The 15952-nt window shown below is 37.9% G+C and overlaps 1 protein-coding gene and 1 pseudogene across 1 annotated transcript; both read left to right on the top strand.

Annotated features, from left to right (window-relative positions):
- Positions 1-7432: 7432 nt before the first annotated feature.
- On the top strand, positions 7433-9181 carry LOC145491090 (adenosine receptor A1-like; annotated as a pseudogene).
- Positions 9182-11922: 2741 nt separating this feature from the next.
- Positions 11923-14167, top strand: LOC145490390 (D(5)-like dopamine receptor). Its single transcript, XM_081469516.1, has one exon. The coding sequence runs from the start codon at positions 12269-12271 to the stop codon at positions 13256-13258; it is 990 nt and encodes a 329-aa protein (XP_081325642.1). The 5' UTR covers positions 11923-12268; the 3' UTR covers positions 13259-14167.
- The last annotated feature ends 1785 nt before the right edge of the window (positions 14168-15952 follow it).

Below are 15952 nucleotides of genomic sequence, written 5' to 3'. Positions count from 1 at the left end.
GTTACTTGGAAACGTATTAGGTAAAATGCATTTGATAGCCCATTTTCCTCGATCAGAGCCACTAACAAACGAAAATGTATTGTAAAAAAAAGTTGTGTGTATTGTATTGTCCGGCACGGAGCCTATCCAACGCGTTCTGTTAGCTAGGGAAAACTCTATATCCCGCGATTCTTTTGGCAAGCACCAAGAATTTGAGGTGAGTCAGCGTTATATTGTCACAGTGGATACTCTCTCTACGCATGTTCAGAAAACGTACACTTATGCGAACGTACGCGCACAATCAAACTGGCAGCGCAGAATGTAGTTAAGTCATCGGAAAGCGAAAAAATAGAAAAGATCGAGTCTCCCATAACTTATGGTAAAACCCTGCTACGTCAAGCTTCCAAGGGGGCAGGGAACTGCCTTGGGTCTAGAAACCAAGGGTGTTTGGGTATTTTAAGAGCTGCGCCCGTTGTCGGGGTAGCTTAAGGTAACTTCTGCATACGAGCAGAACTTGGTCACTTCACGTAATGGGGAGCTCAAGTAACGACGACGACGATGCCGAGCACGACGCCTTGTTAAAAAGGAATTTATATTTTACAACCGAAATTCGCGATTGTCTAGATCTGTTCGGTACGCCAATGGCTCTAAACACGTGCTTGAGCTAAATATGCAACGACGGCGTTCAGTTCCAAATGGAAATACGAAAAATTAACCGTCGTCGTCCACGTTCCGTAGACGACGCAGAGCTCGGTCATTTCACGTTGTTGTTTTGCAGAGGATGGCAAAGAAATGTACAAAGATTTATAACGCACGTGCACAGCTATTGTTTTGCTTATTAAACCTTGTGTTTAATGGCGTTCTCGTCACATGGCACCGCGACATAAGTGAGCTTAAGGTGGCCGAACACAGTTTTCGCGCGCGCTTTTGCTGATGCAATTCAGCGCGTGCACAGTACAAGGATTGCAAAAAACAAACATGCCGTCAATAGAGCGATCATTTTATTTACTCAACACCCGCACTATCTGTGCTATTTTTCTCCATAATTGAACGTAGTGTATTGATGGCTTTAGTCTTTTATTGCAAAGATATGTTAGATATGTTATTACTGAACAGACGCACCGCAACATGGAATCTATTTGTTTTATATAATAACGAAACAAACTACTACAGATAGAGCTTATTTCTTATTTCAAAATCTTTCAACATAACTCGAAAACCGCCCTTTGCCCACTTTGGCGAACACGAAAAAAGCCATTTGACGTAATCTGTTGTCTATACAAATTGAAGCGATCTCATTGGTTGCTATGCGTAGCAAAGAATTGTAATTGGTCCAGGAAAATCACGCCACTGTCAAACTTGACTCGAGCGTCGCTTATCGTCGAATGAAAACTTACAGCAAAAGCAGAGTTGAACTGCGAAATCTACAAATCTTAAAGAAAATGCTGGATAAGTCAAGTCAGGTTTTGTCATCAGAGCAGCCCTGTGAGCCGAAGAGTTGGATGTTGCCTCGAATATTGCAGGAGTTGAAAAACTGCGCTCGCAAAACTTGCGGTTGCGGTCAACCTGGAAGCCATTCAATTCGAGTTTTGAATGAAAGGAGCGTTAGTGATGGTGGAAATTTGTGTCCTCTGTGGTTTTTGATTCTCAAATCAGTTTGAAATAGTGTCGGAGACAGCCTTTAGCTGCGATACAGTTGGCCGTGAGCTGTAGTGAGCTATACTTTGCTCGCTGTTGCGCCCTGAAACGGACTGGAACATTCGCATCGGAAAGCAAGGTTATGTCTTTATTTTAACTGATTTTAAGAAGTGATCAGTTTGATGTTTTATTCCAGACAATCACTGTGTCAACAATTATTTTGAGACTGAGAAAAGTTCAGTGTTTTAAATAAATTAATCTCATAAACATTTTGTTTATTGGGTTTGTTAAATTCGAGATAAAGCAATGGTTCTCGGCTTACCGAGACTAACTTTGTGTTTGGTTTAGTCTCGCTCGACTGGGGGTCGCTCGACTGCCGACTGAGACTGCTCGAGTATTTTTTCTGAGTCATTTTCTAAAAAAGAAACGGCTTTATCTTTCTCCTTCCTGCTGGACTATGCTTCTCGTTCCTGTTCAATGCCTCGACAAGACTTTTTTGTACTTCTTCTTTTGCCCAGTCATGTAAAACATTATCTAAATTCTCAAAACTTTCCGCCATTTCAAAACACAGAGGGAAAAACTTTGAAATGATGGCGTCAATCGTGCGTCTGTCCTCTAATAGATCATAGGCGAGAACCAATCAAAATGCGAGAATTACTTGGGTTATTATATAAAGCTACTTTGACAGTGCTATGACGCAATTTATCATCAGTAACAGGCCAGAAACATAAATATCTGACGTCAATTTGATGTTATCAATTCCCTTCCAATAAGCATCCGTTCATTCACACGAGTTGCACAAAAACGAGACCAGATAACGTCCAGCCTCGTCCTAGTGCATTTCGTCACAGAAATGCTCGGCCATTTTTTCTCTGACACTGGAAAATTCTAACAAACTCCCTGGAGAGTTTTACCCCTCAATTCCGCCCAGCCAAATAAATGGAGACGTTTATATTCGCAACGGAGGAAAATCGTACTTTTCTTTCACGGCTATTTTGACCCCTTTTCAGGGATAATTTTTTGTTAATTTTAATAGTTAGAGAAAGACTTTTATCGTCATGGTCCGTTTATCGGCGTCGGCAGATAAACTGACAGGTTGCTGACAGATTTCTACCTGCCTTGTTATGGGAACATCGAGGTTTCACCGGGTCTTTAGGAGAAGGATATATGAAATAAATTCAAATTAAAGCTGTCAGTCAAATGTCATTATATAGAGTCATGTTTCACCAAACCACCTGATATAAATTTTACTGTCACTTTTCAATAATTTCCCCGATTTCAATTAAATTGAGCATTACAAACAATGCTCTCTGTGTGATTAACTTTTCACTCTTGGCAAATTTACGCTGTTGCGCAAAATGCGTGCGTCAATTTCACGCGCTTCCGCAAGGACTATCCTTCTCCAATTTCTCACGCGATTCGTTTATTCACCAGGACGTTTTACGTTTTATTCAAGTAATTTTTTTTTTCGTGTAGTTGTTAAAATTAACGCAAATCACTTGTCATGTCACAGCAGCTGGTACAACAAACACGTTGATGCAAAAGTGAGCAAAATTATCCTTAAAGGTAATTACTATTGTTAGAAAGTCAGTATTCACAGAAATTGCTTGTTATTTATAATATTTTACGTATAAAGTGCTTTTGAGAGGAAAGGATAACTGATTAGGATTAGGAGTGAAAATGTTGGAAATCGGAATTATGCATCGAACTAAAAATTTATACACTGGTTGAAATTTTACTCTAATTTTGGTCTTCTGCTTAAATGTTAATGAACACCTATGTGTGGTACGTGAGGACACAATTCAAACAGTGAAATACTTTGTTTTGTAAAGGAAACAAAAAATACAGTGTGAAAATAGTATTTTATTGTGAATTCGCACTCAACATGGTTTAATTTTTTCAATGTTTTCCAGCTGTAGTAACATTCAATTACCCAGAAAAGAAAATAATCTTTCAAAAAGCTAGCTTGAATTACTCAACTAAATGAAGCATTTGTACATACATGTATATACTGCATTTTCGTGACGATCAGTTTACTTTTGCCAAAATGTCAATGTTTTTGCTGAAGTTAATTTGAAAGGCCCCTAACTTAAACCTTTCAAGAGCAATCCCAAGTGCTGTGAAGCCTTCAAATTTCCTGAAGTTTCATTTCAGCTGAATGACGTCTAGTTTCGCAATTTGAAAACTCACGGAAAACTTTTGCAGTAGAAGCTTCTGTGTTCAGACGAGGTCTAACTTCAATCGATCGCAGAAAGCTAAAAGGAAAGCATTGTTGGAGTAAGCTCCTAGCAGCCTGACGAAAGTCTCTTCTATAGAAAGAGTACAAGAAAGGGTTGACAGACGATTGGATAAAGAGAAAAACCAAAGAGATCTTCTCGAGAAGGGCCAGGCCTTTGGTGTGGAGCATTTTAAATAAAAACAAAAAATTAAGCAAGCATCGAGGAAACCAACAAACCAGAAATATTAGGACGACAACTAAGCAGGCAATTGTCTTTCGGCTGCCCTCTTTCGGTTTCAAGTTCCCTTGGCCGTAACTTCTTTCACACTGTACTTTTCGATGTTGATTTCTTATGGCTTTTGTAATCATGATATTCACAATAAACAAAACCGCCATTGGTAAAATTATCAGCGTTGATACTACGACCATGTCAAAGATAGATTCACTGAGTGATCCGTCTCTAAGGAAGTCTACATTTACAGCGTTCAATATGGGTTTTATAAAGGAAAAAGGGACGGGTAATAGCCAAATTATCAACAAACAAACAACGACCGTGCGCGGGGTCATTTTACACTGATAAAGAAGGGGCTGAAAGACCGCTAAATATCGGTCATAAGTGATCCCAAGCAGACTGAGGACGGACGCTAACCAAACGTAGTCCTTCACGGCGTCTAAGAGTCGGCAAGTTCCTTCATCTACGATACGCTGCAAAATGAAATCCTTGGAGCAGTTTGTACAGAAGGCGCAATGCCCTGGAACGACCAAAGTGGCGACGAAGATATCAGCGAATCCATGACTCACCAGAAATATGTTCATATAGCACCGTCGAAGCTTTGGAGTAGCCAGGAACACTGCACAGCAAAACGTATTTCCAACGAAAATAGCTACTCCCAGAACAACGTAAACGATTAAAAATGCTTCGTCTAACAGTCTACTGCAATGATATTCGTTGGTGTTGCCCGCGGGAAGCTCAAGATTAGAAGAGTTTGCTTTCTCGTGCTCTGAAGCCATTTGAGTTGGAGCCACGAAAATGAAAAATACACTTCTTGGCCGTTGTGTCTATTGCCGGGTTTTCTTGTTCTTTGATGAAAAAAATGGTAACAATCGAGATAATTTTCTACTGTTGCACCGCTAGCTGTCACCGGCGTAAACAGGTGGTCTGCTTTGCGGGACGGTGTTTATTTGTTTAGCGCGCAACTCTAACTAGGGAGAGCAACTCTCAATTAATTCAATTCATTTACGCTGCTGTTGATCAAACAGCCAATAATGTAAGCTAAAACTTTATTCAAATTCGCTTGTCTTCTTATTTCGCTTAAATAACAAAATTAAACAGAGCAAACTTTAGTTTGACATTAGTGAAATTAATATAATTCTGCTAACAATTCTCTTTAGATTTTGGTTTTAAATCATCACCTCGTTTCCTTCAAATTGACATCTATTATTTATCAAGGACGAATTTCCAAAAGCCATACCGGGTTAGAGGTTTTGTATTCGCTGAAATTAATATCAGAAGAAACCGAAATATTAAAAAAAAAAATTAATTTTGGCGATATCGGGCGAAAAATGACCTAGTAATGTTATCCTTTCGTATTGCGTGTTGCTAAAAACAGAGGTAAGCTGTTCAAATGCTAACACCCAGTCCTTGTTGGCAAATTAAAAATGGACAGATTCCAACTGGCTCGGAGTGAATAACACATTGTAACAACAGCCTGGCACAGTTTCTAGTTAACGTTTCGCTGGTTCTTCTCACGTATTTCATTAATTATTTCATTCCTAATAACATAACACGTTGATTAATAAAGGAAAATATGGCAGTGTCATGTGAATTTTCTCTTGGACCTTTCTTCGCAGAGGATGATGGTACAAAATGTTAATTTTCAGTTTGACTTATTTGAGCACTGTTTTTTTTTTTTTTTTCGGGTTTGCATAGTGGAAGGTATTCTAAGAGTTTAAAGATCTTGAGATGTCAAAAAAAATATACAAAAGGCTTTGAAATGCAAACGTATTTTGATATTAAATATTAATTTTAAGTCAGCTAGAAACTTAAAACAAACCTTGGTGAAACCTCGATATAGAATATATATAAGATGCTATAGTCTGGCTAACTCTTTCAAGTTAAGCATATTACATCTCAGGTCCGTAGCCGGTATGGCGCAAAAATCTCACTTTTAAAACCCGAAATACCTTAAATTTGTACGGAGCGTGTGTGTTTTCTGTCATTAATAATTCTGCGGATGTCTAAAATGCAGGAATGGTAAAGATTCTGTGTTTTGAGTATATTTGATCGCCCTTTAGACCAAATATTTTCAAGTTTTAATTAAGTAAAAATAATAAATACTCTTTTTAAGATGTTTTTTGAAGATATTAACCGATGATAAGTCTGTGGATTTGAACTTGATGAACTGGGAAAAATGAAGATTTAATGAGAATTTACAATTACAATTCTAAGTTAATAATTAACAGGGAAACATCGAAACAAAAAGGCTATTCCCAACGGAACCCGAAGTTTTCACATGTAGAGCAAATTGTATGCAGCATGACTCAACAGTTCACGGTTAAAAAAAAATTAAAAATTCATTACAAAATAATAATAATAAAAATCCAGATTACAGCTAATTTGTACCTCTGTTATATTTCATCCCATTTCAATAACCAAAATATGGTATCAGTAATCATTTCAGTAAGTCAGTAAGTCTAATCTGTTAAAAAAAAAAATTCAAATGCTTTGTTTTAGTAACTTGCTCTGTTTTCACGAGCTTATTTTCGTATAAGTCCGTATGGAGGAAGACATATCGATCATCCGAAGCACTCGAAACGCAAAGACACGAAACAGCGACTAAACAAGTTCCGTAGTCTTTAGATCATGCGAAAACATGGCTGGTATTTAAATGATCACCAGTCCAGATCTCAATAGAACCTTTCGTCAAACTACAAATTGTAACAGTAAAATCTGATGGATTATTTTTATGTATAAATCACCTCATCGCTAGAAATCTTGTTAATTTACAAACTTTCGCTTTTCGTTAACTCCAAAAAAAAAAACAATGTTCTTTGCCGAATGAACAGAATGCAAACTAGAGCTCAAAATTACAACTGAAACTAACAGCCTCAGCATCTTTGATGGACACGTTTAAGAAAAGACAAAAATAGCAACACTTAGAACTACTCGAATTCAAGAGCTTGCTAAGACCAAAAGCACATGCTATGGGCTAAATAAAGCTGCAGTATGTGGGAGTACATCATTAACAGGAGAACAGCCCTTAAAAAGATGAAAACTCGAAGTGTCAGTTATTCAGCTATGTTCATAAAAGTAATTGGCACAAGCACGGTATATCAGCTATTTACAGACTCTTTGAGGGTTCTTCTAAGATTTAAAATCACTTCGGCAAATCCTCAAGACTTTAAGGAAATAAAACCTTTTGTATTACTTGTGACGATCACCCATTTATGTCTTTCAAGGAGTGCACTTTGTATTCATAGTATTCTTATAGAAGACAAGTAGCAGGATCTTAAGGGTGGAGGCGGAACAACCCAAAAGCTTTAACTGTGTGCATGCTTAAAAACTAAAATCAAAAAAGTAGATTAAAAATAGATAAGACCAAATGTCTGTACTTACTTGCACTAGCTTCTGTAGCTTTCATCTGATAACAAATAGTCATGACAATTGTACGAGATTAAAGTTAAATTTAAAAAGACGCAAACGCAATATAAATATTGACATTGCTATTACACTACAGAAAGAAAAGAACAACATATCAAATCCCGTTGCTTTTTGTTGCTCTCTTTTATTTTAAATTTACCTTTAAAATGTGGGTGAGTTGCTCGACCTTTTTAATTATTCTTATCAACAAGCAAAAAAAGCCACGGAGCTTTATTAAATTTACAAAGTTAAAGAAAAGTATCTGCCAGTTCAACTTGCTGAACAGCGAAAGATTGGTTAAAAAAAGTAACGTAGAGATTGAAGAAAATCTATATCACAAATATTAAAACGAAATCAGACTTGGCGCAATTAATTCTACACTTTCCGTGTGCGTCGGTCAGATTATTTGCCGGATGTTGACTTTGCTCACAAAAGAGTCCATTTGGTACAAAGACAAAAAGATAAAAGATTCCAGGAAACCTAAGACGCTATGAAACTTGCGTTTAAAGTGGGTTCTTAGTTAGAGGTTGCAGTAATTTGATCGAAAGCCATTATGATGCTAGTACTGAAAACTTCCCTTTAGGCTTTCCTTATCGCATTCCCAAGGAGCCACCTTGTCATCGTTTGATCAGAGAGCAAACAAATAGAAGTAAACATTCTGCGAGGAGGCGTACTTGATAAATTCGACATACAGATAAGTAGTCAGATAAAAATGAACGTTTCTCATGGTAGGACAGCTACTGATGTTTCATCGTCCGCGAAAGGGCTTTGCACTGGTTGTAAATATTCACTGACTCGGTACTGTTGGTGGATCAGAGAGCTGAAGGGCTTCACGTTTGGGTCCAATATACTCAACTTACTGGCTATCTCTGTCGACCGACACGAGGCCTTTTTCAACTCTCTCCGTTATGCCTCTAACATGACGAGAAAGAGGGTGGCTTACATCCTGACAGCAGTTTAGGGAATACCAGTTTTTGTAACGGGCGCGAGAAATATTTGGCAACACATGCAGTGAATTTGAAGAGCAAGCATGGCACATAGACAAAATTTACACCAATATTCTCATGTTCATTTTTGTCATCATTCCCTTCTTTTTATTGTTGGCAATTAATTTTAGAGTTCTGTACGTTATTAAGAAAAAAGGTTCAACGAATCCTAGCCGCTAATTCCTCCAATCCACACAGACGTGCAGTAAACAATGTTAGAAAAGTCAAAGGTAATTTGGCGTGTGTCGTTGTAGTTTTAGTATCTGTTTTATGTTGGCTTCCTCGTGTCTTTCATAACATTTCCCTTCTCTTTCGCCGCGAGGATTTAGTCAGTCCAATACTTATTCAGTTGTCCCTGTTTTTTCTGTTCCTTCAATCGTCATTGAATCCATTTATTTACTCGTTTTACCGAGCGGAGTTTCGGTAGGCTGCCATTCGTTTACTGGGTTGTAAAAACTCCTCAGATGATGTAATCTCAATCGTTATGGTTTCAACCCGTAAACTAACAAAATAGTGGTTTAATGAAGGGGGATGTCATGTTTGGTGGTTGTAAATAGATTGATATAAACCTCACAAAGTAGAAATTAGAAATAGAGAACGAGGTTTTGATGTATTATTCACGTTTTTAGGGCGAAGAAACGAAAACCTTCCATAAAGAACACGGCGACAGCTTTAAAATCAGTTTTGTTCTCAGAATTTTAGATAAATTCAAATTGACTAAATACGGAAAAAAATGAGTCGCGATCGCGATGGTACATAAAAAAAAAAAATAAATCACTGTATTTAGAGAGGAAGCTATATCAGCCGCTGGTTTCATGCTGATCCTCTTTCCTGATCGAATTGGAATTTGGAGGTGTCGGTTTTCGTGGAGGGAGGAAAACCGGAGATTTCGGAGAAAAACCCTCGGAGTAAGGCGAGAACCACCAACAAACTCAACCCACATATGGCACCGGGCCGTAAATCGAACGCGAGCCACATTGGTAGGAGGCGAGCACCCTCACCACTGCGCCATCCCTGCACCTTATAAATATTCCAAAACAGAAAAGATTCCTCAGATATCAATTCTTAGTTGGGCAAAGTTTGCTTGCATGGTGCTCCGTCATTTTGCCTTACCTATAAACTATTTATTGCCAGAAAAACTTATTATATTATGTCTTTCTTTCCGGCTTTATTATTATAGCTGATAATATCATCTTTATTCGCTCTCTCTTTAAAAGCACAATGTGCCATCTAATTGTTTACAATTCTTAGACCAATAGTGTAAAGCTCAGCTATTAGTGGAGTGTTTAGTTTCAATAGCCCTTAAGTGCCCAGTTTTGAATTACAATTGACAACTTGACAATATTGGTTTCAGCCGTATCAGCTGTCATTGCCATTAGCTCTATTTCAATTCAAAATGCGATTGGCCACAAATTTGGCGGGAAAACCGCTATAAACACCTGCTGGCTGGAAAATCAAGCCGACCGTTATCACGACGCATGCGTAGTTGTTCAATTCCCTACGTTTCCTTCCTTTAGAGGCCCTGATGCCTGCAAGTATACTGTTTGATGTTAGGCTATGCGTTGCTGAAGTAGAAAAATCCGTTAAAACTTCTTGAAATTACACGATGGGTAATAGTCATACGTTTCGAATTTGAACGTATTCAAAGTATTTAACTTGTTTAAAACGAAATTTATCTATGGATGTGAGTTCTACGAGGACATTAATCGAAAAAGGACCTAAATGTTGAAGGCTTTAACACCAAAAGAGTACAATGAAGTGTCTTGTGCAACTGGAAAGTGACCAATTGACTAAAACTGTTACAATAGTAGACCTGACAAAACCTGTCCGCTGACAGAACATTTACTGTGATTTCTTTAAACAGCAGCTGAGGGCTCAGTGTTCTACCTTCTCATAAACTACATGATTGTCTTCTACTCCAGCTCAAATTCGGTCTACTGACGCTCCTTCCCATCCTCCTTTATATCGTTACGAATCCAGAAATCGCTATACTAAGCCCACTGTCTGATAAACCCGACTCTCTAGTGCGCCCCAGATAGTCCCTCCTGAAGTACTTCAAATTTTCAATAAACTCTCCTTTCTATCAAACCCTTTATTTCCCACGATGGTAAGGCGAGATAACTTTATGAACAGGAAAACAGGTTTTTTTTCAAGCTGACTATCTAGTTTGAAAATCGAAATAAGCCCCGCCATCTCCAACCAGAGTTTTATCAAACCATTACCACAACGGCAATGAGCCAATGATACCTAGCAAAACAACATTTGTTAGCAGTATACGAATGGCTGTGTAGACGCGCCATCTTGGTTCTTCGCCGTCCTCTGCAAAACAGCAACATATTACATGACCAAATATTGCAAGGCTTGGAGAGCACGAACCTGAAGACGAAGAAATTTGAATGTTCCGAATTCGAATTGAGCGATCTGTTTACACGTTTATCTGCATAGCATCGACACTGGGTTACATAACATAAAATAAACGTTGTCAAAGGCTCAAAGCTTTTTATCGTCTTTTCGTTCCCTCGCAGAACTCTGATTACGCGGAGAAAGACGTAGGTAAGTCTGCGTCAAACGTCAGCCACTTATCGTTGCTTTCTTTGCAATAACGACAGGTCTATTTAAGTTGATGTTTTTTAACCGGAAAAACCCGATGTCCCCATGGAAATCTTGATCATTTCCATCGTTTAAAAAGTCAAGCATTAAAATTACGGACCAATGTTATACAGAGTGCAAAATGGTCGAAAATGGCATGGAATGGTGTATACTGAAAAGGTGGGCGCAACTATACGTTCGGTAACTTCAAAGAAAGGAAACCCTCGCGAAAGTTCCGTACGTCACGGTGTCTGTCGCTGTGAGTGAAGAGTTACCGTTTTTCATCAACACATTGCTCTTGTGAAGCTAAAAGAAATACGAGTTTTTTCTATAGCTGTGTGTACAGTTACACTCTCTAAGTGGCAAACATGTTTATGATCTGAGTTACAGACCGTGTGTGCTTGTACAAAAGGATAAGTTATTTTCTACGTTAAAATCAACACCGCTAGCTGGACGATTTATTTTGAAAAATTTTACTGTATAATTTGCAAATTTTATCTAATACTTTTAAACAAGAATGATTAAATCCTAAATGCTGATATCGGATTTCCTAAAACGCCGACAAGAGATACCTAAATGAAAATACAAAAATAAAGAAAACAAAAAGCCTTTCAGCTTCAGCGCTTTTTACTTTATTATTTTTTAAGCAAAGCTACGTTGAAAAGACGGAAGATTCTCCTAAGAGAATCGTCTTTAATTTTCTTCTAACCCGAAGTTGAAAAAAGACAAATTCAGAAAAGACTTTCATTTTTCCAGCTGCCGTTAAAATTTAGATTTCCGGTTCTTTCTCGTGATGAGTCAAGGGTTTAATTAAAATAGGATTTTATAAGAGCATTAGAAACTTTTGATTAAACTTTATCCGAGGAAAAACAACCAAAACTACGTGATCTTTTTGTTTTCCAATTTCTTTAACAAATATATCTGACAGTTCGGGCAAAGTCCATCTTGCGAACATGATTTAAACCATGTTTTCAATTGTATTTTATCAAATATCTGGCTGCGAACTAGTTAAGATGTGAAAGCGGGCTCTTTCCGATAATTAGACAAACACACTCACATCAAAATGAAGCAAAAAGATCAGGGCATTTCATTGGCTAAAAAACGACATAGTTTGACGTGTAATGCGACTGACACCATTATTTACCCAGTTAAATTGAAAGAGCACGCACAGTCGCCTCTCCTAGCCAAGCGGAGCAGATAATTTCTCCTCTGATCAAAATGGAGGATTCTAAAACTGTTGAACCAAGTCAAACCATTCCTCTTTGCAACGAAACTTTGGAAATGGTTTTCTGGATTCTTTATGGCAGCGCGGGCGTTGTAATATTGACGGGGAATCTCTTTACGTTCCTTGTCTTTGTCACAACGAAACGGCTTCGACGAAGCTACATGAACATTTTCTTAGTTAGCTTGGCAGTGGCTGATATAATGATGGCAGTACTCGTTGTTCCTGGGTACGCTGCTTTCTGTAACGGCAGCTGCAGCTATCCCGTGTCCAAGTACTGCTGGTTGATGGCTGGTCTGAAAGACATTGCCTTCGCAGGAACAGTATTAAATTTAGCTGCGATATCGTATGACAGATTTCTCGCGGTGCTGCGGCCCTTACGCTACCAAATCTACATGACTAAGAGAAGCGTCAGCTGCATTTTGATAGGTGTCTGGGGCCTGAGTTCCATCATCGCGCTCATACGTAACGCCTGGCTTCACACGAAGCCCGCAGAAGAGGCGCATAAAATAGACAAGATTTACAACAGCATATTGATCTTCACCTTCGCCTTACTACCCATCCTTGTCATCCTTGGGGTAAACGTGAGGATCATTCAGGCGATACGGCGACAAGATCGACGCGTGAGCCAAGAGAGAAACAGTGTGAGAGGAATAACAACGGTGGAAAGAGAGGCACGGCTAGAAATAACTAAAGCCAAGAAAGGAACCATCTCTTGTGTTGTAGTAGTTTTTGTTTTTCTCTTTAGCTGGCTGCCATTGGCTTTCGTGAATTTCAGTTTCGTGTTTGGCAGGGTTGATTTAGTCGGTGACGTTTTAGTGAAGATTGCCTGGTTGTGTCTGTTTGTGCAATCGTCGGCCAATCCGTTTATTTATTCGTTTTACAGATCGGATTTTAGGCAAGCCGGTCTTGCCTTGATATTTCGGCGTGAATTTACAAGATCAAGAAGAGTTACCACTACATCGCTTAACGATCTCAATGCTTAATTAACAATAACTGACACCTGCAGAGAGACTACGTGTACTCTTGAGAAAAAGTTTCCAAGATTCACTATAAATCATTCCGAATTCACCGACATTAAAAACAGCCGGATTCGAAAGCGATATTATTCGACTTAATTCTCAACTGCAGATGTGAAGAAATGTTTCCCTACCTACCTCGCCAAAACAAGACGGAGTCTAGAACGGGATCCATTTTATAGAGAATTCCAGTTAGAGCCGGAAAGAAAGTTAGAATTTCTAAAAATAAAAAAAGCTGAAGTCTTCCGCTGGTGTCCGCAGCAACTATCCAACTGTCAAAGATCTTCAAGTAAAATAAAAGACTGTCGGAAAATGTCACGGGCTTGTTAAAAGTCCGGATGACAGCCCACAGTGAAAATTTTGGGCATGCATACAGAAACAGTCAGCTATACCTAACTTTTAACTCAAAAGTTTAATACGGAATCCACCAGAAGTTCGAATAACAAGTGGACAAAAACTTTGTATCAAGATTATTTACATCGTATTGCAAACTTCTGTGCGACTGTTTTAAATATCTTCTAAAAAAAATCATTTCTAGCAACACGAAACGTCGAAAACAAATGTTTAACTTCGTATGAAACACTTAAAAGTAATGGTGAAATTTTACTGTAATTGCACAATTTCTCTGAACTTTGAAATGTATTTTCTCTCGTTCCCATGGGAAATTGTTTCCGGTGTTATTTAAGGCAACTATTTATATCTTTAGCTTTAAGAAAATGTAAAAAGGACTGTACAATACTTAAAATTATTCTGGTACCAGATTTTTGCCCACCAATTGCTCGATTTTCTATCGGATTTCGACTCAGTTAAAAGTTCGGAAAACACTCCTCTTAATGTGAACATTTTGTACATACACACAACCTGACAGTCAGTTACGTAACTATTTAACTCAATGTTTAATTTAACTGTCTTCCCTGGCTTCTTCTTCTTCTTTTTTTTTTTCTTATTTTCGTTCATGTTTACTGGCAAAAACAACGAGTTTGAAGAGTAGTTCAACATACTAAGTATTCACCCAGGTTTATTCTTTTCGCACTTAACAAAGTTGATAATAAGAATATTTAAGAAGATTTGGTAATTTTAGTGGCTCCACCATGACTAAAAAACATCAACCAATATTATGGCAAGATTTGAATTAACAATCTGAGAGTTTAAAAACTCTCAGGCTCCGTTCGCACTACGCCGGGGAAATTGGAAAACGGGGTGTTTACTCTGAAAAAGCATCAAATGTTTTCCGTCCACACTACGCCGGAGAAATTTGAAAACGCAACAATCAGCGGTCATTTTGGATTTGTGTTTGAGGAAACCTCTGGCAAGGAAATCACATGCTTGCCGTGACATCATCGTTTTCAAAAAGCTGCGTTTTCAAACCGTGTTCCGCCCACACTAAAACGCAAAGCTAGCGTTTTCAAATTCTTCCGGTTCGAAGAGCGTTTTCGAAAAGTTCCGTTACGTTTTCGGATTAGTGTGGACGGTAGGCCTAACAGTGGAAATAAAGATGAGTTTTCAGATTTCTCCGGTGTAGTGTGGACGGGGTTTCAATTAAATAATTAAAAGGTATTCGCCCAGGTCTTAACAAAGTCATTATTAGAATATTTGAGAAAATTGCTGTGACTTTATTGCCTCCACAATGATTAAAAAACATCGACCAATATTACGGCAAGATTCGAGTTAACAATATTTCCATTTTAAAACTCTCAATTAACAAAGTTGGCAGTGAAGATATTGAGGAAATTTCAGTAACTTTAACAGTTCCGCAATGATTAAAAAACATCATATCGACCAATATTATGGTAAGATTGGAATTGGCAATCTTTCCACTAAACACTCAATTAAACAAAGGTATTCACCCAGGTTTTATACTATTTGGGCTTAACAAATTTGTTAATAAGAATATTTAAGAAAAATACACTAACTTCAGTGGCTCCACAATGATTAGAAAACATTGACGAATATCAGAGTAAGATTCGAATCAATAATTTTTTCATAAACTCTGCAATTAAACTCCCCCTCTGAACTTGAAAGCATTCCCTCTTTCAATATTGGCTTCTCTATTCTGTTCTTCCACATCTTCCGTATTAGTGGCCATATATCCTATCTATACAAAGAATGGGTTTGTTTTGAGAGAAACACGAAGTGTTTCTTTGGTTTAGAGTAAACTTTAATCCAATAAAAATTAGCGCCTCAACACAAAAAAGCGTCCTGCCTCCAATAAAGTAGCTGCCTTTCTTTGTGTTAATAAAAAATTAATAAACTTTTTAGACGCTAAATCGATTAAGCCATGCCAGATTGGTCTCCTGGGAGAGACAAAATATTATAACCATTACACGCCTTAGGGCTTTCTCCCCAACTGGCGCCAGAAGGTTTAAAACACACAACAGAGTTCCGCAAAAATGTGGCAAACTGCCCTGCAATACGCACTTAACTCAACTTAAAATCAAAATGTTTACTGTACATGAAAGCCAACGGAAAGAAATTTAAAACGAGTGCCAGCAACAAGATCACCAGTGTTTACTTCATGTATATTTCTCAATTAAAATTTAATGGTCTTGCGCAAACATCATCAGCATTTAAAACAGAATATATGAAATTCATATATTTGAACTGCGGAATAGATATTTTATTAAAAGAAAGACCATCGCAGTTTAATTCACAACTTAAGTA

Source organism: Orbicella franksi, chromosome 6 (genome assembly GCF_964199315.1).
Source record: "Orbicella franksi chromosome 6, jaOrbFran1.1, whole genome shotgun sequence".
Lineage (NCBI taxonomy): Eukaryota > Metazoa > Cnidaria > Anthozoa > Scleractinia > Merulinidae > Orbicella > Orbicella franksi.
Note: the sequence above shows the minus strand (reverse complement) of the source record. Positions and strands in the feature narration are given on the sequence as shown.

What these genes read in the sequence shown, in the direction of transcription:
- LOC145490390 (XM_081469516.1), top strand. Translation starts at nt 12,269, where the DNA reads ATGGAGGATTCTAAAACTGTTGAACCAAGTCAAACCATTCCTCTTTGC.